The 22322-nt window shown below is 47.4% G+C and overlaps 1 protein-coding gene across 3 annotated transcripts in view; it reads right to left on the reverse strand.

The window, feature by feature from the left end:
- The window catches only part of DHDDS (dehydrodolichyl diphosphate synthase subunit), a 105355-nt gene that overhangs the window by 60591 nt on the left and 22442 nt on the right, over positions 1–22322 (reverse strand). For all 3 annotated transcript variants that reach the window (XM_063954725.1, XM_063954726.1, XM_063954724.1), the window contains exons 3-5: positions 20223–20339; positions 17218–17360; positions 9254–9370 (exon numbers count right to left, since the gene is read on the reverse strand). In XM_063954725.1, the coding sequence (XP_063810795.1) occupies positions 9254–9370; positions 17218–17360; positions 20223–20339 (377 nt within the window). The remainder of the gene's footprint in view (positions 1–9253; positions 9371–17217; positions 17361–20222; positions 20340–22322) is intronic.

A 22322-nucleotide genomic window follows, 5' to 3' on the forward strand; every position in this document is an offset into this window, starting at 1 on the left:
AGTTTGCTTTGAAGCCGGAGCACCCAGTTTGTTGGGTGCATACATGATAAACAGCGAGTCAGTTTTCCTGACTCCAGCCGTCCTGGCTACATAGATTTTCAAAGCCCTGACTACATCAAGTAACCTGGAGTCCTCCAAGTCCCGAGTAGCCGCAGGCACCACAATAGGCTGGTTCAAATGAAACGCTGATACCACCTTAGGGAGAAATTGGGGACGAGTCCTCAACTCTGCCCTGTCCATATGGAAGATCAGATACGGGCTTTTACATGACAAAGCCGCCAATTCTGACACACGTCTAGGTGAAGCCAAGGCCAACAGCATGACCACCTTCCACGTGAGATACTTTAGCTCCACGGTCTTAAGTGGCTCAAACCAGTGTGATTTCAGGAAATCCAACACAACGTTAAGATCCCAAGGTGCCACTGGAGGCACAAAAGGGGGCTGAATATGCAGCACTCCCTTAACAAACGTCTGAACTTCAGGCAGTGAAGCCAGTTCTTTTTTAAAGAAAATAGATAGGGCCGAAATCTGGACCTTTATGGATCCTAATTTTAGGCCCATAGTCACTCCTGACTGTAGGAAGTGCAGGAATCGACCCAGCTGGAATTCCTCTGTAGGGGCCTTCCTGGCCTCACACCAAGCAACATATTTTCGCCATATACGGTGATAATGTTTTGCTGTCACGTCTTTCCTAGCCTTTATCAGCGTAGGAATAACTTCATCCGGAATGCCCTTTTCCGCCAGGATCCGGCGTTCAACCGCCATGCTGTCAAACGCAGCCGCGGTAAGTCTTGGAACAGACAGGGCCCCTGCTGTAACAGGTCCTGTCTGAGAGGCAGAGGCCATGGGTCCTCTGAGATCATTTCTTGTAGTTCTGGGTACCAAGTTCTTCTTGGCCAATCCGGAACGATGAGTATAGTTCTTACTCCTCTCTTTCTTACTATCCTCAGCACCTTGGGTATGAGAAGAAGAGGAGGGAACACATAAACCGACTGGTACACCCACGGTGTCACTAGTGCGTCCACAGCTATCGCCTGAGAGTCCCGTGACCTGGCACAATATTTTTTTTAGGTTTTTGTTGAGGCGGGACGCCATCATGTCCACCTGTGGCAGTTCCCAACGATTTACAATCTGTGTGAAGACTTCTTGATGAAGTCCCCACTCTCCCGGGTGGAGGTCGTGCCTGCTGAGGAAGTCTGCTTCCCAGTTGTCCACTCCCGGAATGAACACTGCTGACAGTGCTAGCACGTGATTCTCCGCCCATCGAAGAATCCTTGTGGCTTCTGCCATTGCCATTCTGCTTCTTGTGCCGCCCTGGCGGTTTACATGGGCGACCGCAGTGATGTTGTCTGACTGAATCAGTACAGATTGGTTTTGAAGCAGGGGCTCTGCTTGACTCATGGCGTTGTAGATGGCCCTTAGTTCCAATATATTTATGTATAGAGAAATCTCCAGACTTGACCACTGTCCCTGGAAGTTTCTTCCCTGAGTGACTGCCCCCCATCCTCGGAGGCTTGCATCCGTGGTCACCAGGATCCAGTCCTGTATGCCGAACCTGCGTCCCTCGAGAAGATGAGCACTCTGCAGCCACCACAGCAGAGACACCCTGGCCCTGGGAGACAGGGTGATCAACCGATGCATCTGAAGATGCGATCCGGACCATTTGTCCAACAGATCCCACTGAAAGATCCTTGCATGGAACCTGCCGAAGGGAATTGCTGCGTAAGAAGCCACCATCTTTCCCAGGACTCGCGTGCAGTGATGCACGGACACCTGTTTTGGTTTCAGGAGGTCCCTGACCAGAGATGACAATTCCTGGGCCTTCTCCTCCGGGAGAAACACCTTCTTCTGTTCTGTGTCCAGAATCATTCCCAGGAAAAGCAGACGCGTCGTAGGGATCAGCTGCGACTTTGGGATATTCAGAATCCAGCCGTGCTGTTGCAACACTTCCTGAGAGAGTGCTACGCTGACCAACAACTGCTCTTTGGACCTCGCCTTTATGAGGAGATCGTCCAAGTACGGGATAATTAGAACTCCCTTTCTTCGAAGGAGTATCATCATTTCGGCCATTACTTTGGTAAATATTCTCGGAGCCGTGGAGAGACCAAACGGCAACGTCTGGAATTGGCAATGACAGTCCTGTACCACAAATCTGAGGTACTCCTGGTGAGGTGGGTAAATGGGGACATGCAAGTAAGCATCCTTGATGTCCAGCGACACCATAAAAATCCCTCTCTTCCAGGCTTGCAATAACCGCCCTGAGCGATTCCATTTTGAACTTGAACTTCTTTATATAAGTGTTCAAGGATTTTAAATTCAGGATGGGTCTCACCGAACCGTCCGGTTTCGGTACCACAAACATTGTGGAATAGTAACCCCTGCCCTGTTGAAGGAGGGGGACCTTGATTATCACCTGCTGGAGGTACAGCTTGTGAATTGCCGTCAGTACAACCTCCCTTTCCCTGGGAGCAGCTGGCAAGGCTGATTTGAGGTAACGGCGAGGGGGAGTCGCCTCGAACTCCAGCTTGTATCCCTGAGATACAATTTGTACAACCCATAGATCCACTTGTGAGCGAACCCACTGGATGCTGAAGTTTCGGAGACGCGCCCCCACCGCACCTGGCTCCGCCTGTGGAGCCCCAACGTCATGCGGTGGACTTAGTGGAAGCAGGGGAGGATTTTTGTTCCTGGGAACTGGCTGCCTGGTGCAGCTTCCTTCCTCTACCCTTGCCTCTGGCCAGAAAGGATGCTCCTCTGACCCGCTTGCCTTTCTGAGGCCGAAAGGACTGCATTTGATAATATGGTGCTTTCTTAGGCTGTGAGGGAACCTGAGGCAAAAAAGTCGACTTCCCAGCAGTTGCTGTGGATACGAGGTCCGAGAGACCGTCCCCAAATAGTTCCTCACCCTTATAAGGCAAAACCTCCATGTGTTTTTTAGAATCTGCATCACCTGTCCACTGCAGAGTCCATAATACTCTCCTGGCAGAAATGGACATTGCATTAATTCTAGATGCCAGCAGGCAAATGTCCCTCTGTGCATCCCGCATATATAAGACGACGTCTTTTATATGTTCAATGGTTAGCAAAATAGTATCCCTGTCGAGGGAATCAATGTTGTCTGACAGGGTATCAGTCCATGCTGCTGCAGCACTACACATCCAGGCTGAAGCAATAGCAGGTCTCAGTAGAGTACCAGAGTGTGTATACACAGACTTTAGGATAGCTTCCTGCTTTCTATCCGCAGGATCCTTTAGGGCGGCCGTATCCTGAGACGGCAGTGCCACCCTTTTAGATCAGCGTGTTAGCGCCTTGTCCACCCTAGGGGATGTTTCCCAACGTAACCTATCCGTTGGCGGGAAAGGGTACGCCATCAGTAACCTCTTAGAAATCACTAGTTTCTTACCAGGGGAACTCCACGCTTCTTCAGACAAATCATTTAATTCATCAGATGGGGGAAAAGTCACTGGCTGCTTTTTCTCCCCAAACATAATACCCCTTTTGGTGGTAACCGGGTTAATATCAGAAATGTGCAATACATCTTTCATTGCAGTAATCATGCATCGGATGGCTTTTGTAGACTGTACATTTGTCTCATCCTCATCCACACTGGAGTCAAACCACCTTAGGTAGATAGCCGGGACGAGTCCTAAGAACCGTCCGGTCACGGTGAAATATCAGATATGGGGAACTACAGGACAAGGCACCCAAATCTGACACTCTTCTAGCTGAAGCAATAGCCAGCAGAAACACCACCTTAAGGGAAAACAACTTAAGGTCAGTTGAACCAAGAGGTTCAAACGGAGACTCTTGTAACGCCTCCAAAACCACCGACAAGTCCCAAGGATCCACAGGCGGGACATAGGGAGGTTGGATACGCAACACACCCTGAGTAAAGGTATGCACATCAGGTAAGGTCGCAATTTTTCTCTGGAACCACACCGACAAGGCAGATATTTGAACCTTGACGGAGGCCAGACGCAGGCCTAAGTCCAGGCCCTGCTGAAGAAAAGCCAACAACTTGGCTATACTAAACTTGGAAGCGTCATAATCGTTAGATGCGCACCAAACAAAGTAAGAATGCAAGACCCTATAGTAAATCCGAGCCGAAGCCGGTTTCCGGGCCCGCAACATAGTTTGTATGACCGCCTCAGAAAACCCTTTAGCCCTTAAGATGGAAGCTTCAAGAGCCATGGCGTCAAAGACAGCTGGGCTAGGTCCTGGTAGACACAGGGGCCCTGAACGAGGAGGTCTGGGCGTTGTGGAAGTAGAATTGGACGCTCTGACGATAGGCCTTGCAGGTCTGAGAACCAGTGCCGTCTGGGCCACGCTGGAGCTATGAGAAGCAGGATTCCTTTTTCTTGCTTGAACTTCCGAATTACCCTGGGCAGGAAGGACACCGGAGGGAACACGTACGGCAGCCGAAACCTCCACGGTACCGCCAGCACATCCACGAATGCTGCTTGAGGATCCCTTGTCCTTGCTCTGAAGACCGGAACCTTGTGATTGTGTCGAGACGCCATCAGATCCACATCTGGAAGGACTCACCTTTCCACTAGGAGTTGAAACACTTCTGGATGGAGGCCCCACTTGCCGGCATGCACGTCCCGACGACTGAGAAAGTCTGCTTCCCAATTCAGGACTCCCGGAATGAATATTGCCGATATGGCCGGTAGATGGCGTTCTGCCCACTGTAGAATCCGTGAGACTTCCTTCATTGCTAGGCAGCTTCGAGTGCCGCCTTGATGATTTATGTAAGCCACTGTGGTGGCGTTGTACGACTGTACTTGAACAGGACGGTTCTGAATTAAATGCTGGGCTAGGTTCAAGGCATTGAAGACCGCCCGCAACTCCAGAATATTGATCGAGAGGAGGGACTCCTCCTTGGTCCACCGCCCCTGAAGGGAGTGTTGTTCCAGCACCGCGCCCCAACCTCTTAGACTGGCATCTGTCGTCAACAGGACCCAGTCGAATATCCAGAAGGGACGGCCCCTGCACAGTTGTTGGTCCCGGAGCCACCAGAGCAGCGACAGACGGACCTCCGGAGTCAATGAGATAATTTGAGACCTGATCCGGTGAGGCAGGCCGTCCCATTTGGCTAGAATCAGCCTCTGGAGAGGGTGAGAGTGAAATTGAGCGTACTCCACCATGTCGAATGCGGACACCATGAGGCCCAGCACCTGCATCGCCGAATGTATCGACACTTGCGGACGATATAGGAAGCAACGAATCCTGTCCTGAAGTTTCAGGACTTTCTCCTGAGACAGGAACAACCGCTGGTTGTGAGTGTCCAATAGTGCTCCCAGATGCACCATGCTCTGAGCAGGGATCAGGGATGACTTCTTCCAGTTGATGAGCCACCCGTGGGCTTGCAGAAACCGGACCGTCACATCTAGATGACGCAGGAGAAGTTCTGGGGAATTTGCCAGGATTAACAAGTCGTCCAAATACGGCAGTATCCTGACCCCTTGACCGCAGAGTACCACCGTCATTACCGCCATGACTTTTGTAAAGACTTGCGGAGCCGTTATTAAGCCAAAAGGTAACGCCCGAAACTGGTAATGGCAGTTGCCAATCGCAAATCTCAGGTATTGCTGATGAGATACTGCTATAGGAATATGCAGGTAAGCATCCTGTATATCCAGGGAGACCATGAAGTCCCCAGGTTCCAAGGCCAGAACTATAGAGCGAAGCGTTTCCATCCGGAACTTGGAAATCTTCACAAACCTGTTCAATGCCTTGAGGTTGAGAATGGGCAGGGAGGACCCATTCGGTTTCGGGACTAGAAACAGCGGAGAATAGTACCCCCTGCCCCTCTGCGCAAGAGGCACCTGTACTACGACTCCTGTATCCAGGAGGGTCTGTACCACCGAATGTAGAGTGTTTGCCTTTGTCTCGTCCAACGGGACATCTGTCTAGCAAAATCGATGAGGGGGTCAGTTTTTGAAGGCTATGGCGTAAAATCGAGTGACGACTTCCTGTACCCAGGCATCTGAAGTGGTCTTCAACCATTCCTGGGTATACCCTAGAAGCCGGCCCCCTACCCTGGGATCCCCACCCCGTCATGCGGCAGGCTTATCAGTCTTGGAAGCTGGCTGACGGGCCACCCAGGCTCTTTTGGGCTTAGGCTTACCAGGTTTGGAAGTGCAGGCCTGCTTTTTGTATGCCTGACCTTTTGCTTTACCTGAAGGACGAAAGGGGCGGAAGGAAGTACCTTTAGCCTTCGACACAGAAGGAGCAGTACTTGGCAGACAGGCAGTTTTGGCAGTAGCCAAGTCAGCCACAATCTTATTTAAATCCTCCCCAAACAGAATATCTCCCTTAAAATGGAGTACCTCCAGGCTTTTTCTAGAGTCCAGATCCACAGACCAGGATCTCAGCCACAATATCCGGCGAGCCAGGACTGACGTAGTAGAGGCCTTGGCTGCCAGGATACCGGCATCAGAAGCCGCCTCTTTAATATAACGAGAAGCTGTGGCAATATATGACAAGCATTGTCAGAGGAGATTTCAGCATCTAACTCCAAGGCCCATGCTTCAATGGCCTCTGCCGCCCAGGTAGCTGCAATAGTGGGCCTTTGTGCAGCACCCGCGAGGGTGTAAATTGCTTTCAGACAACCCTCCACACGTTTATCCGTAGGCTCTTTTAGAGACGTGACGGTGGTGACCGGTAGAGCTGAGGAAACCACCATCCTAGCCACATGCGAGTCCACTGGAGGAGGCGTTTCCCAATTCTTAGACAGCTCCGGCGCGAGGGGATAGCGAGCCAGCATCTTCTTTTGAGGCACAAACTTCGTACCCGGGTTTTCCCAGGGTTCCTGACGTATATCAATTAGGTGGTCAGAGTGAGGTAAAACTTGTTTAATCACCTTCTGACGCTTGAACCTATCTGGTTTCTTAGGAGGAACGGATGGCTCGGGATCATCCGTAATCTGTAAAATTAACTGAATAGCCTCCAAAAGATCAGGAACATCCACATGTGAACCACCCTCCCCCCATCAGCCGTATCTGAGTCAGAACCTGTGGGGTCAGTGTAAGTACCGTCTTCATCCGACGAGGTGTCAGTGACAGCAGTGGATTGTGAGGAAACAAGCGCTCGCTTAGAGGACCCCTTGGACGTAGGCGAGCGACGGTCAGACTTCTTAGTAGTCAGGGACTGGTTCAACTTCTTTATTTGAGCAGATAAATCGTCCGCCCACGGCGGGTTAGCTGCAGGAACCACAAACGATTGTACCGGCATTGGGGGTCCTATAGGGGGTGTTAGTTTATGAACTAGCGTATGCAGAAGCGTGGAAAAAGCGGCCCACGGTGGGTCATTATTTGCCCCCGTTGCCACCGTCCCACTGGGGGGCAAGGACCCCCCAGAACCAGAGCCCAAAGCTGCTATATTTTCCTCATAGATATCTGCGGCTTCAGCAACACCGGCAGTGTGTTCAGCCCCAGAACCGTTACCCTCAGAAGCAGACATGATATAACTTGCAGTATCAGGTAACACAGTACAATTTGTCAGCAGCACAATACCTCTAGCCCAAACCCCTGCGCAGTGTTGTCAGCACCAGCAGAGATAAATGAGAGATATTGTGACTAAATCACAGAGTAAAATACGTTATATCTTTGTGAAAATCCTATATTAGATAAAACCTGACGCACCAAGCCCCCTCAGGTTATAGAATATAGTGATAGCATGTTGAGTGAAAGACACGAAATGGACACCACTCAGCTATCAAATGCACACACAAATAGTCACAGTTTGTACAATGCAGAGGTTATTACTAACAATAATACTGCACTGGACTAGCTTACACAGCTATATAACAATAGATAACAGTACACAGTAAGAACTGGATGTATATCACAGGGTAATTGTACTAGGAAACCCTGACTAAGTGCACTCTTTCTTAACTAACACTGACTAAAAAAAGGCAGGTAGAATACTTAAGTGTCTTGTAAAGTCACAGCACTGACAACCAGGTGGCTTTACATAGGAGGATTTGCCCAAGCATTCCCAGGAACAGTGAGCTGAGGGATAATGGCGCCGCAGACACTGCCAGGGAGTGAGGAACTTACAGATATGCAGCTCCAGGGCGGGAACATTTGCAGAAAATGGCGCCCTGTGGCTGGGGGAGAGGCTTCAGGTCCAAGCTCTATCCCCCTGCTGGCAAAACCACCGGGTACTGCGGGCTCTAATAAAACGGTTTATAGAGAAAACCTGACCTGTCCCATGCCCTGGTGATCTAGTGGGATCGCCTGTACTGCCACAGTGTCCACCGCCAGCGCGCGCGGCCCGCCTCCCACTGACCGCACCAGATCGTGATAAAGACCGGGTCCTGCAAGCGGGACCGACTTACCACCTCCCGAAGCGCGGCCACGCGATCCTGGAGAGCCCCAGCCGTGTGTGACTAACTTGGAAGAAAAACGGAGCCTCCTGCTGTAGGTACACGGCAACCAGGGCACGGGAGCGTACAGCGCCGCTGGGAGAGAGATGGAGCTGCAGCAGGCAATGTCTACAGACATCTAACACAATCTGTGCCTCTGCTGCAGCCCTTGTAGCAGAGGCACAGATTTCAGAAAAAGCTTTTTCTAGAGCTGCTGTGAGCAGCTCTTCCTGTTACATGCTTGCACTGCAAGCACCAACTACAAACTGAGCTCCTGTGCACGGAGGCGGGGTGATATAGGAGGCGGCGCTATGCATCTTGGGAAGAAGGTCAAAGCTTTTGAGCCTGTTGGTGCTTCGGATCAAGATCCTACTCTACACCCCAATGTCTATCCTTGTGGAGCTCAGTGTACCCCGCAGCAGAAATTGAATGTTGAGGACTACAGGGTTAGATAACCTTATTCAACTAAAATTAGACTTGGTAATTAAAAAGCAGATGAACACCGGTTTGTTTATTACCAAATTAAATGAACCCCCCTTTGATATATATTACTAGGAGCCTTGAATTGGAGTTTTTTTTTTTAATTACTATCTTAATATTTTAAGTGTATAAAGCTTTTAAGAAGCTCTCATTGCATATAAGGAGACCACTCATTAACACCATGCAAGTACATAAAACAAAATCCAGTTTGGTTTATTGTATTTCCGGGCCTCATCATATTGAAACATATCATTAAAGTTAAAAAAAACAAAAAAAACTATTAAGTTGATTTCCAGAGAGACGAAAAACTACTTTCACTGAAGTCACACAAGCTGTCACTCAAATATCAAACTATAGTCACTTTTTCAAACCTTTTGCAGTAACATAAATATAAACACTCACTTAGAGTAGGCCTTAGTTTCCAGAACAGCCTGGGCTATAAGCTTCTGTACGTCCAGCGGAAGCAGAGTCAAGTCGCCCAGCACTCTAATACAAACTTCATGCTTCTGAAGTTTATCCCTGTATATGCAGAGAATAATTGTCAAAGTCAGATTGTAAAAATAAGAATTTACTCACCGGTAATTCTATTTCTCGTAGTCCGTAGTGGATGCTGGGAACTCCGTAAGGACCATGGGGAATAGCGGGCTCCGAAGGAGGCTGGGCACTCTAGAAAGATCTTAGACTACCTGGTGTGCACTGGCTCCTCCCACTATGACCCTCCTCCAAGCCTCAGTTAGGTACTGTGCCCGGACGAGCGTACACAATAAGGAAGGATTTTGAATCCCGGGTAAGACTCATACCAGCCACACCAATCACACCGTACAACTCGTGATATGAAACAAAGTTAACAGCATGAAACAATAGAGCCTCTCAACAGATGGTTTAACAATAACCCGATTTAGTTAACAATAACTATGTACAAGTATTGCAGATAAACCGCACTTGGGATGGGCGCCCAGCATCCACTACGGACTACGAGAAATAGAATTACCGGTGAGTAAATTCTTATTTTCTCTGACGTCCTAGTGGATGCTGGGAACTCCGTAAGGACCATGGGGATTATACCAAAGCTCCCAAACGGGCGGGAGAGTGCGGATGACTCTGCAGCACCGAATGAGAGAACTCCAGGTCCTCCTCAGCCAGGGTATCAAATTTATAGAATTTTGCAAACGTGTTTGCCCCTGACCAAGTAGCAGCTCGGCAAAGTTGTAAAGCCGAGACCCCTCGGGCAGCCGCCCAAGATGAGCCCACCTTCCTTGTGGAATGGGCATTGACAGATTTTGGCTGTGGCAGGCCTGCCACAGTATGTGCAAGCTGAATTGTACTACAAATCCAACGAGCAATAGTCTGCTTAGAAGCAGGAGCACCCAGCTTGTTGGGTGCATACAGGATAAACAGCGAGTCAGATTTTCTGACTCCAGCCGTTTTGGAAACATATATTTTCAGTGCCCTGACAACGTCTAGCAACTTGGAGTCCTCCAAGTCCCTAGCAGCCGCAGGCACCACAATAGGCTGGTTCAGGTGAAACGCTGACACCACCTTTGGGAGAAACTGGGGACGAGTCCTCAATTCTGCCCTATCCATATGGAAAATCAAATAAGGGCTTTTACAAGACAAAGCCGCCAATTCTGATACTCGCCTGGCAGAAGCCAAGGCCAATAACATAACCACCTTCCACGTGAGATATTTCAGATCCACGGTTTTTAGTGGTTCAAACCAATGTGATTTTAAGAAACTCAACACCACGTTGAGATCCCAAGGTGCCACGGGGGGCACAAACGGGGGCTGAATATGCAGCACTCCTTTAACAAATGTCTGAACTTCAGGTACTGAAGCTAGTTCTTTTTGAAAGAAAATTGACAGAGCCGAGATCTGTACCTTAATGGAGCCCAGTTTTAGGCCCATATTCACTCCTGCTTGCAGGAAATGCAGAAATCGACCTAGTTGAAATTCCTCCGTTGGGGCCTTTTCGGCCTCACACCCTGCAACATACCTCCGCCATATGCGGTGATAATGAGTTGCTGTGACCTCTTTCCTGGCTTTAATAAGTGTAGGAATGACTTCCTCCGGAATGCCCTTTTCCTTCAGGATCCGGCGTTCAACCGCCATGCCGTCAAACGCAGCCGCGGTAAGTCTTGGAACAGACAGGGGCCCTGCTGCAGCAGGTCTTGTCTGAGCGGCAGAGACCACAGGTCCTCTGAGATCATCTCTTGAAGTTCCGGGTACCACGCTCTTCTCGGCCAATCCGGAACGACGAGAATTGTGTTTACTCCTCGCTTTCTTATTATTCTCAATACCTTTGGTATGAGAGGTAGAGGAGGGAACACAAACTGACCGGTACACCCACGGTGTCACTAGAGCGTCCACAGCTATCGCCTGAGGGTCTCTTGACCTGGCGCAATACCTCTCTAGTTTTTTGTTTAGGCGGGACGCCATCATGTCCACCTGTGGACGACCCCATTGATTTACAATCATTTGGAAGACTTCTGGATGAAGTCCCCACTCTCCCGGGTGGAGGTCGTGCCTGCTGAGAAAGTCTGCTTCCCAGTTGTCCACTCCAGGGATGAACACTGCTGACAGTGCTAGTACATGATTCTCCGCCCATCGGAGAATTTTTGTGGCTTCTGCCATCGCCGTCCTGCTTCTTGTACCGCCCTGTCGATTCACATGGGCGACTGCCGTGATGTTGTCTGACTGGATCAGCACCGGCTGGTGTAGGAGCAGGGATTTTGCTTGACTTAGGGCATTGTAAATGGCCCTTAGTTCCAGAATATTTATGTGAAGGGCAGTCTCCTGACTTGACCATAGTCCTTGGAAATTTCTTCCCTTTGACTGCCCCCCAGCCTCGTAGGCTGGCATCCGTGGTCACCAGGACCCAGTCCTGTATGCCGAATCTGCGGCCCTCCAGAAGATGAGCACTGTGCAGCCACCACAGAAGAGACACCCTGGTTCGTGGAGACAGGGTTATTAAACGATGCATCTGAAGATGCGATCCGGACCACTTGTCCAACAGGTCCCACTGAAAAATTCTGGCATGGAACCTGCCGAATGGAATTGCTTCGTAAGAAGCTACCATCTTTCCCAGGACCCGCGTGCAGTGATGCACCGATACCTGTTTTGGTTTTAGGAGGTCTCTGACTAGAGAAGACAACTCCCTGGCTTTCTCCTCCGGGAGAAACACTTTTTTCTGTGCCGTGTCCAGAATCATTCCCAGGAACATTAGACGTGTCGTGGGGACCAGCTGTGACTTTGGGATATTCAGAATCCAGCCGTGCTGGCTCAGCACTTCCTGAGATAGTGCTACTCCCACTAACAACTGTTCCTTGGATCGTGCCTTTATTAGGAGATCGTCCAAGTATGGGATAATTAAAACTCCCTTTTTTCGAAGGAGTATCATCATTTCCGCCATAACCTTGGTAAATACCCTCGGTGCCGTGGAGAGTCCAAACGGCAGCGTCTGGAATTGGGAATGGCAATCCTGTACCACAAATCTGAGGTACTCCTGGTGAGAATTGTAAATGGGGACATGCAGGTAAGCATCCTTGATGTCCAGGGATACCATGTAATCCCCCTCGTCCAGGCTTGCAATAACCGTCCTGAGCGATTCCATCTTGAACTTGAATTTTTTTATGTATGTGTTCAAGGATTTCAAATTTAAAATGGGTCTCACCGAACCGTCCGGTTTCGGCACCACAAATAGTGTGGAATAGTAACCCCGGCCTTGTTGAAGTAGGGGTACCTTGATTATCACCTGCTGGGAATACAGCTTGTGAATCGCTGCTAGCACCGCCTCCCTGTCTGAGGGAGCAATCGGCAAGGCGGATTTTAGGAAACGGCGGGGTGGAGTCGCCTCGAATTCCAGCCTGTATCCCTGAGATACTATTTGAAGGATCCAGGGATCCAACTGTGAGCGAGCCCACTGATCGCTGAAATTCCTGAGGCGGGCCCCCACCGTACCTGGCTCCGCCTGTGGAGCCCCACCGTCATGCGGCGGACTTGGAAGAGGAAGCGGGGGAGGACTTTTGTTCCTGGGAACCTGCTGTTTGCTGCAGCCTTTTTCCCCTGCCTCTGCTTCTTGACAGAAAAGACCCTCCTTTTCCCCGCTTGTTTTTCTGGGACCGAAAGGACTGAACCTGATAAAATGGCGCCTTCTTAGGCTGTGAGGGGACATGGGGTAAAAATGCTGACTTCCCAGACGTTGCTGTGGAAACTAGGTCGGAGAGACCATCCCCAAATAATTCCTCCCCCTTATAAGGCAAAACTTCCATGTGCCTTTTGGAATCTGCATCTCCAGTCCACTGGCGAGTCCATAAGCATCTCCTAGCAGAGATGGATAATGCACTTACTTTAGATGCCAGCCGGCAGATTTCCCTCTGTGCATCTCTCATGTATAAGACTGAGTCTTTGATATGGTCAATTGTTAGCAGGATCATGTCTCTGTCTAACGTGTCAATATTTTCTGACAGTTTATCCGACCACGCAGCGGCAGCACTGCACATCCATGCTGACGCAATAGCTGGTCTGAGTATAATGCCTGAGTGTGTATATACAGACTTCAGGATCGCCTCCTGCTTTCTATCAGCAGGTTCCTTAAGGGCGGCCGTATCCTGGGACGGTAGTGCCACCTTTTTAGACAAACGTGTGAGCGCTTTATCCACCCTCGGGGGTGTTTCCCAACGTAACCTATCCTCTGGCGGGAAAGGGAACGCCATTAGTAGCTTCTTAGGAATTACCAATTTCTTATCAGGGGAAGCCCACGCTTCTTCACACACTTCATTTAATTCATCTGACGGGGGAAAAACTACAGGTAGTTTTTTCTCCCCAAACATAATACCCTTTTTTGTGGTACCTGGATGTAAATCAGAAATATTTAACACCTCTTTCATTGCCTCAATCATGCAGTGAATGGCCTTAACGGGCATTAAATTTGACTCATCGTCGTCGACACTGGTGTCAGTATCCGTGTCGACATCTACTTGTGCCACCTGAGATAGCGGGCGTTTCAGAGCCCCTGATGACTTTTGAGACACCTGGACAGGCACGAGCTGAAGACTCGGCTGTCCCACAGTCGGCATGTCGTCAAATTTTTTATGTAAGGAGTCTATACGTGCACTCATTTCCTGCCATAATACCATCCACTCAGGTGTCTGACCCCCAGGGGGTGACATCCCTGCTAAAGGCATCTGCTCCCCCTCCACATCATTATCCTCCTCAAACATGTCGACACAGCCGTACCGACACACTCCACACACACAGGGAATGCTCAAACAGAGGACAGGACCCACAAAAGCCCTTTGGGGGGACAGAGTAAGAGTATGCCAGCACACACCAGAGCGCTATATATATACAGGGACTAACTGAGTTATGTCCCTAATAGCTGCTTTTCAAATATAATATACTGTATACAGTGCCAATTTTAATGCCCCCCCTCTTTTCCCTCTTACTGTACTGTAGAATTGCAGGGAAGAGCCAGGGAGCTTCCTTCCAGCGGAGCTGTGAGGGAAAAATGGCGCCAGTGTGCTGAGGAGATAGGCTCCGCCCCTTTTTTCGCAGCGTATTCTCCCGCTTTTTATGGGATTCTGGCAGGGGTATTTACCTCATATATAGCCCCTGGGGCTATATATTGAGGTATTTTAGCCAGCCAAGGTGTTTTTATTGCTGCCTCAGGGCGCCCCCCCCCAGCGCCCTGCACCCTCAGTGACCGGAGTGTGAAGTGTGTATGAGGAGCAATGGCGCACAGCTGCAGTGCTGTGCGCTACCTTGGTGAAGACAGGATGTCTTCATGCCGCCGATTTTCCGGACCATCTTCTTGCTTCTGGCTCTGTAAGGGGGACGGCGGCGCGGCTCCGGTACCGAACATCAAGGCTGGGCCTGCGGTCGATCCCTCTGGAGCTAATGGTGTCCAGTAGCCTAAGAAGCCCAATCCGGCTGCAAGCAGGCGAGTTCGCTTCTTCTCCCCTTAGTCCCTCGCTGCAGTGAGCCTGTTGCCAGCAGGTCTCACTGAAAATAACAAATTCTAAGACTATAACTTTCTAAAAGCTCAGGAGAGCCCCTAGTGTGCATCCAACCTCGGCCGGGCACGAAATCTAACTGAGGCTTGGAGGAGGGTCATAGTGGGAGGAGCCAGTGCACACCAGGTAGTCTAAGATCTTTCTAGAGTGCCCAGCCTCCTTCGGAGCCCGCTATTCCCCATGGTCCTTACGGAGTTCCCAGCATCCACTAGGACGTCAGAGAAATATAATTTATGGCATGGCTTAAGAGCTAGAACGTCATATAAGTAATTTAATTAAACTACAGGTTGAGTCTCCCATATCCAAAATGCTTGGGATGAGAAGTATTTTGGATATGGGATTTTTCCGTATTTTGGAATAACTGCATACCATAATGAGATATCATGGTGATGGGACCTAAATCTAAGCACAGAATGCATTTATGTTACATATACACCTTATACACACAGCCTGAAGCTTTTAGCCAATATTTTTAATAACTTTGTGCATTAAACAAAGTGTGTCTACATTCACACATCTCATTTATGTTTCATATACACCTTATACACACAGCCTGAAGGTCATTAAATAAAACAATTTTAATAACTTTGTGTATTAAACAAAGTTTGTGTACAATGAGCCATCATAAAACAAAGGTTTCACTATCTCTGTCCTACTCAAAAAATTCTGTATTTTGGAATATTCCATATTTTGGAATATTTGGATATGGGATACACAACCTGTAGTAGTTTAGACACACCATTTGCTGGCTATTGTGCTATTTTGGGTCTTCCGACACAGTTCCATCTCTCTCCCTCTTCCTTCCGTCTCCCCTAGTTTTGCCCCTATTCCTCTCGTCTTCCCCCTTTTCTACTGTTTCTGCTTTTTTCTTACCTCATTGATTTCCTTCTACTTCCATGTTTTCTGTTCCAGAGTCTCCTTTTTTCCAATCCAGTTGCTTTGGGTAGCATATGCACACAGTATCGCTAGCCGTTATGGTCAGCTTGTTTTTTTTTTTTGCTCCCTTTCTCTTTAACCCACTCATTTCTATGTCTGACTCCCCCTCCCTTTTTCTCTGCTACTGTCATAACGCTTATCTGGCTCTCCTCATTTTCTCCCTTTCCCTAGCTCTCTATCTGTATCAGTGTTCCTCACCTCTCCTCTCCCTCACCCACTTTTTTTATGTATTCCTACAATCTTCTCATTAGCTTGCATATACTCCAGTTTATCAAACGCCTGATTGACCTTTAGCAGTTAGGAATAATAATAATAAAAATTCTATAGCTTTGCTTAACCTGAGTGCTTGGCTATTCTTATACAACTAGATGTAGCTGTAGGCTTGTAGTACAGTTATGGTGGCAGTGGTCATGTGCAACACTGCCACTTTTAAAGTGCAGTAATAGCTTTATATAGGTCAAAGGTCTCCTCACTGTGGTGTGTTGCACCCTATACTGCTAGTCAACAGTTTGCCACTATTATTTTTAAACATTGTAGAGTAATAAATACTCAAAGTGATTATTTCCACACCACTCCAGCGGAGATTTTCTAATGGCCGTTTCTGATAATGGCGGCAATTCAGAGGTGGATACTAAAAGCAATAGCAGTTGCAAGTTTGGTCACAAACGCTACTGTGTAATTATGGTAATGCTGCAGCCGATGGTATGTCTATTGAGACGCCCACACGCTGCAGCTCTAATCTGCACTGGTATGGAATCATTTCTTGAAACATTTATTTGTTTTACTAGTATATAATAGTTTTTGAGCAGACAGTATAAAATAGTTTCCATCGCTATAACGCATTGAGTATCTACCTGCTTCCTCAGAAACATATGGCTAACGTGGGTGGAAGGTGTCAAACCTTGGAGCTAATCCTGAGCTTTTCAATCACCAAATACAGCTTATTTCCATTTGCACAGCGGGGTCCTCTTTGCTCAGATTCCTATGCAGGCATCATAAATAAATGTATGCCTGACTGCGGTTACCTTAACGCTGGGACCCACTAACAGGCTGGTTTTGTTAATTAATGACAATCCTTTCACTTTGTTTCTGTAGGTCCTGTATGCACTTCCATATAACTATTCAGTTTCTCTTTCTAAGAATGCTCCCAGACAAAGTCTGAATGTGAGTGCACTGTAAACTTCTCCAAATAGAAAAATACTTAATATATAGTCAAATATCAATAACTAGGAACAAATAACCAGCCAACAGACGTGTTTTTCCTACTAGGTATTATAAATGGGTATTTATGCCAATTTCAGATTAACCCACTGTCCTCAATACAAAATTCCGTTTCTTGTATAACGCTGCATGTATAAACTTTCCAAGGTCTCCATTCTGTTCTAATTAAGAATAAACATACACCATCAGGATTCTTACTTCTCTTCCAGAAGACGTATAAATTTTTGACGGGCTAATTCCATTAGGCCTTCCACCTCCTCTTCAGAGCGCTTGAAATTCTCAATGCTGAAAGCATAGACCGTCACCTCACAAATGCCAAGGTTTAAGCACCAACGCAATGTCTACATGAAAGGAGGAAAAACATACATTCGTGGAGGAGATACAATAACATCATGGGGTTTAGGCCACACAGCTAGTAAGCTAGACAGTAAGATGAAAAACATAGCTTCTGTGCAAATAATATACCCAGGTATTACACAGCTTATTAGTTTATTCAGAAAGCATAGACCCACTGGGACAAACCATGCAGTGTGGTAACCTGGAGCAATAACCAGGCCAGTCAGAAATCATAAGACACATATCATCCAGAGACACTACTGGACAATTTGTAATAGGAAACACAAACACAGCTAAAAATGGGTGGAAACCACTAGTAGTATGTGCTAGGTACACCACTAGTAGTATGTGCTAGGTACTACACCACTAGTAGTATGTGCTAGGTGCACTTACAGTAAAACAGTAAGTGCACACATTTATGCACTTCAGGGGGAACAGAGAAACCATTGGGACATAAATTTATGAAACATAGTGCCTGAACGTGCAACACTCCATAATAGGCCACTTTGGGCCACCCACAGGATTTGTTTTCATGCCAGAGTCAGCCAAGGTAAGTGTAGGCACATAAAACTCAGGCCAAATGCTGATATGGAGAAGTTTAGAAGCCTGAAACAAAACAATGATTGATGTTCTAAGTTGGAAAACAATAGAAGATGGCAGAAAATTACCAGCAACATAAAGAATCACTATAGTACAGTACTAGCACCAACTGGCACTAAGAGAACATGAAGAGAGCAACCTCAGGGCTTACCACCCACTGGAAGTAAAGGAATAGGTGGAATCCATACATAACATGCAGCGGTAACCCTTGTTTCTCGTCATAGCCAACCTAGAGGTTAAGCATCTAGTTCTCCAAAATAGCAGGAAATACCACAGAAATTAGCCAATGACATTAAACAAAAGTATGTATAGTAGGGAAAGATTAACTATCCCCTTTTAACACATCATGGAACGTAAAAAATAAAAGTAGGTATTGAAACGGCTGGGACATATGTTTTCAGCTGTTTTCTTTATAACCTGTTTGTTGAAAATGACTACTTGATTTTTTAGCTAAGCCATCACAGTGGCATGGTCTGTACAGTCAGGTCAAGCAAATGTTAGCTTCATGATTTTGATCAGCTAATTGCAGTCATGAGAAAATGTGAACTGCCACAACACAACCCTGAAAGATATTGCTTGCTGTGGACATTACTAAGAAAAGCACAGAAGAATCTACCTACCAAACGCATGAGATTGACCAATACACCACCACAAGGTGTTAAGCAGGCCACATGATAACTGGATTTGGTGGGGTATGCAAGGTGGCCAAAGGATCTCTTACAGGATATTAAACTGAAAAGCATTTGTAACTTCATGCAGGGGAACCAACTACAGGACTGTGCCCACAACCCTTATGCAGTACCTATGGTTGAGTGCAATCTGTTTAGCCGGAAGGGCAATCAGAGTGAGCAAATTCTGAACTACTGTAAGTCACCAGCCAAACAAGAGTGAGTGAAATTGGAGATGCAACCTGTGGAAGTTGAAATGTAGAATTCAGATATGGTCCTCAGCGTGGGGGATGTGGAGATGTCCCTTCATAAGCTGAATCAACATCAAAAAGGGTCTCAGTATTGAATCACATCAATGAGAGAAAATTATTCAGGGTTTTTTATTTTAATTTCACACAAGAAGGGAATGGAGAACTAGAAGGGAAACAGATTAACTTGGGAGCCAGAATGAAACCAGACAGCACTGAAATGAGCAGGTACCTGCCACATCCAGAAGACATTGCATGGTGCCATGAAAACATTTGTTGTAAACTGGGCAGGAATACTCAGTTTGAAGGGATCTCTAATAAAAGTTATCTTGTACACTCTAAAACGGTGTTGAGCAATGTGGGGTTAAGCAAGGAGTGAGATTACCAAGTAGGCATAGGCCTATAGAATTTAGCCAGTTATTGGGAGAACATGATATTGCCCTTATAATCCCTGGCTTCTTAGTCTCCCTGACCTCTTCTAGACTTTGCCAAGAAGATTAATCATGCCATATTTACAAATGCTCAGCAATGTACTTGCTATGAGCAGAAGTAAGCAACTGTGGCAATATGTCCACCTATAAAAATAGAACCCAGATAGTAAGAGAGTGGAGGTGCCCAGATCGAATGACCATGTTGTAGCTGCCCCCTTGCTGTGGTGGGCCAGAAAAAAGCAAGTTCACCACAAAATTGTGACCCATTTCCATCTACAATTTACCACAGAGATTAAGGTGGTGACATTGAATCCTACATTGCATTAAACTAAGCATAACATTTATTGGTGTGGCACTTAGAGTGAAAGACTGAGCATGGGATATAAACAGAAGGCATAGTTAAGGGATATCATATCTCTTTTGAAAAAAAACAAAAAACTATCCACCAACATTATGAACAGTTTGGTGAACCTTTACCCTACACAAAGGTATTCCATCAGAATCTCTGTTGGGGTTCTTTAAAGACAAACAAACAATCACCTATAGTGATCCTAATCTCAAAATAGCAGGAATACCACATACATTAGTCAAGAACATTCCACAAAACTAGGTACAGTAGGGAAAAATTAACTTACCCTTTTTAACACATCATGGAACGTAAAAAACTAAAAGTAGGATGGCATACATGATATCAACGACATAGAAAAGGGAAAAACAACAACACTTACACAGGGCTTAAACTCAACTTCAAATTAACATCAAGTTGAAACTGGTGAGCTTACGGTAGATATTTCTGCATGGCCGACAAAGAAGGCTGTAGTGTGACGGCTACACCCTATGGTGCTTAACCTAAATTACAGACTTAAAATGACAGCTATTCATATGCTCCTTTGTAGCAGCAGCCTGGCATAGCATCTGACCTCTGCAAGTTTTTCAAAGCCCTGGGAATGGCCCTCTTGTCTCTCCACATGGCATTTTTGGGCATATCTTCGGTTCCCATCCATGATGAAGGCAACATGTTTGGGCATTGGACCAGCCTATTGTAAAAAGAAACAAAATATTAACGTATTAATTCAACTTTTAATCATACATATCTAATAACTTGCAAACACACGTGAATGCAGAAAACACATTTATTACATATGTCAGATTTATTATGCTAGCTTGTAGTAGAATGACTGCATGAAAACGAGATTTATGGTAAGAACTTACCTTTGTTAAATCTCTTTCTGCGAGGTACACTGGGCTCCACAAGTCTGGACAATGGGGTTTAGAGTAGGATCTTGATCCGAGGCGCCAACAGACTCAAAGCTTTGACTGTTCCCAGAATGCACAGCGCCGCCTCCTATATCACCCCGCCTCCCAGCACAGGAGCTCAGTTTTAGTTAACCAGCCCAATGTAGTAGAAGGAAAAGAGATGACAACAGTTAGTAGCCACATACACCACACTCTCACGACAAGAGAAGTGTCAGCGGCTAATGCCAAATGAACCCAAAGAAGCTAAGTGCGTCAGGGTGGGCGCCTTGTGGAGCCCAGTGAACCTCGCAGAAAGATTTAACAAAGGTAAGTTCTTACCATGAATCTCGTTTTCTGCTGCGGGGTACACTGGGCTCCACAAGTCTGGACAATGGGGATGTCCTAAAGCAGTTCCTTATGGGAGGGGACGCACTGTAGCGGGCACAAGAACCCGGCGTCCAAAGGAAGCATCCTGGGAAGCGGCAGTATTGAAGGCATAGAACCTTATGAACGTGTTCCCGGAGGACCACATAGCTGCCTTGCACAATTGTTCAAGGGTCGCACCACGTTGGGCTGCCCAAGAAGGTCCAACAGACCGAGTAGAATGGGCCGTAATGTGAACAGGAGCAGAGAGACCAGCCTTCACATAAGCATGTGCAATCACCATTCTAATCCATCTGGCCAGGGTCTGCTTGTGAGCAGGCCAGCCACGTTTGTGAAATCCAAACAAAACAAAGAGAGAATCAGATTTTCGAATAGAAGCAGTTCTCTTCACAGAGCCCGTACCACATCCAAAGACCGCTCTTTGGGAGACAAATCAGTAGAGACAAAGGCCGGAACCACAATCTCCTGATTAAGGTGGAACGAAGAAACCACCTTAGGTAAATATCCGGGACGAGTCCTAAGAACCACCCGGCCACGGTGAAAAATCAGATTTGGGGAACTACAAGACAAGGCACCCAGATCCGACACCTTTCTAGCAGAAGCAATAGCCAGCAAGAACACCACCTTAAGGGAAAACCACTTAAGGTCAGCTGAACCAAGAGGTTCGAATGGAGGCTCTTGTAACGCCTCCAAAACCACCGACAAGTCCCAAGGAGCAACAGGCGGGAAATAGGGAGGTTGGATACGCAACACACCCTGAGTGAAAGTATGAACATCAGGTAAAGTTGCAAATTTTCTCTGAAACCACACCGACAAGGCAGAAATATGAACCTTGAGGGAGGCCAGACGCAGGCCTAAATCTAGGCCCTGCTGCAGAAAAGCCAACAGTTTGGCTGTACGAAACTTGAAAGCGTCATAATTGTTAGATGCGCACCAAACAAAGTATGAATGCCAGACCCTATGGTAAATCCGAGCAGAAGCCGGTTTCCGGGCCCGCAACATAGTTTTAATGACCTCTTCAGAAAAAACCTTAGCCCTCAAGACGGAAGCTTCAAGAGCCACGCCGTCAAAGATAGCCGGGCTAGATCCTGGTAGACACAAGGGCCCTGAACGAGGAGGTGTGCGCGTTGTGGAAGTAGAAGTGGACGCTCTGACGATAGGCCTTGCAGGTCTGAGAACCAGTGCCGTCTGGGCCACGCCGGAGCTATGAGAAGCAGATTTCCTTTTTCTTACTTGTACTTATGAATTACCCTGGGCAGGAGTGACACCGGAGGGAACACGTACGGCAGCCGAAACCTCCATGGCACCGCCAGCGCATCCACGAATGCTGCTTGAGGATCCCTTGTCCTTGCTCCGAAGACCGGAACCTTGTGATTGTGTCGAGACGCCATCAGAGCCAC

This window comes from Pseudophryne corroboree, chromosome 2, assembly GCF_028390025.1.
Source record: "Pseudophryne corroboree isolate aPseCor3 chromosome 2, aPseCor3.hap2, whole genome shotgun sequence".
NCBI lineage: Eukaryota > Metazoa > Chordata > Amphibia > Anura > Myobatrachidae > Pseudophryne > Pseudophryne corroboree.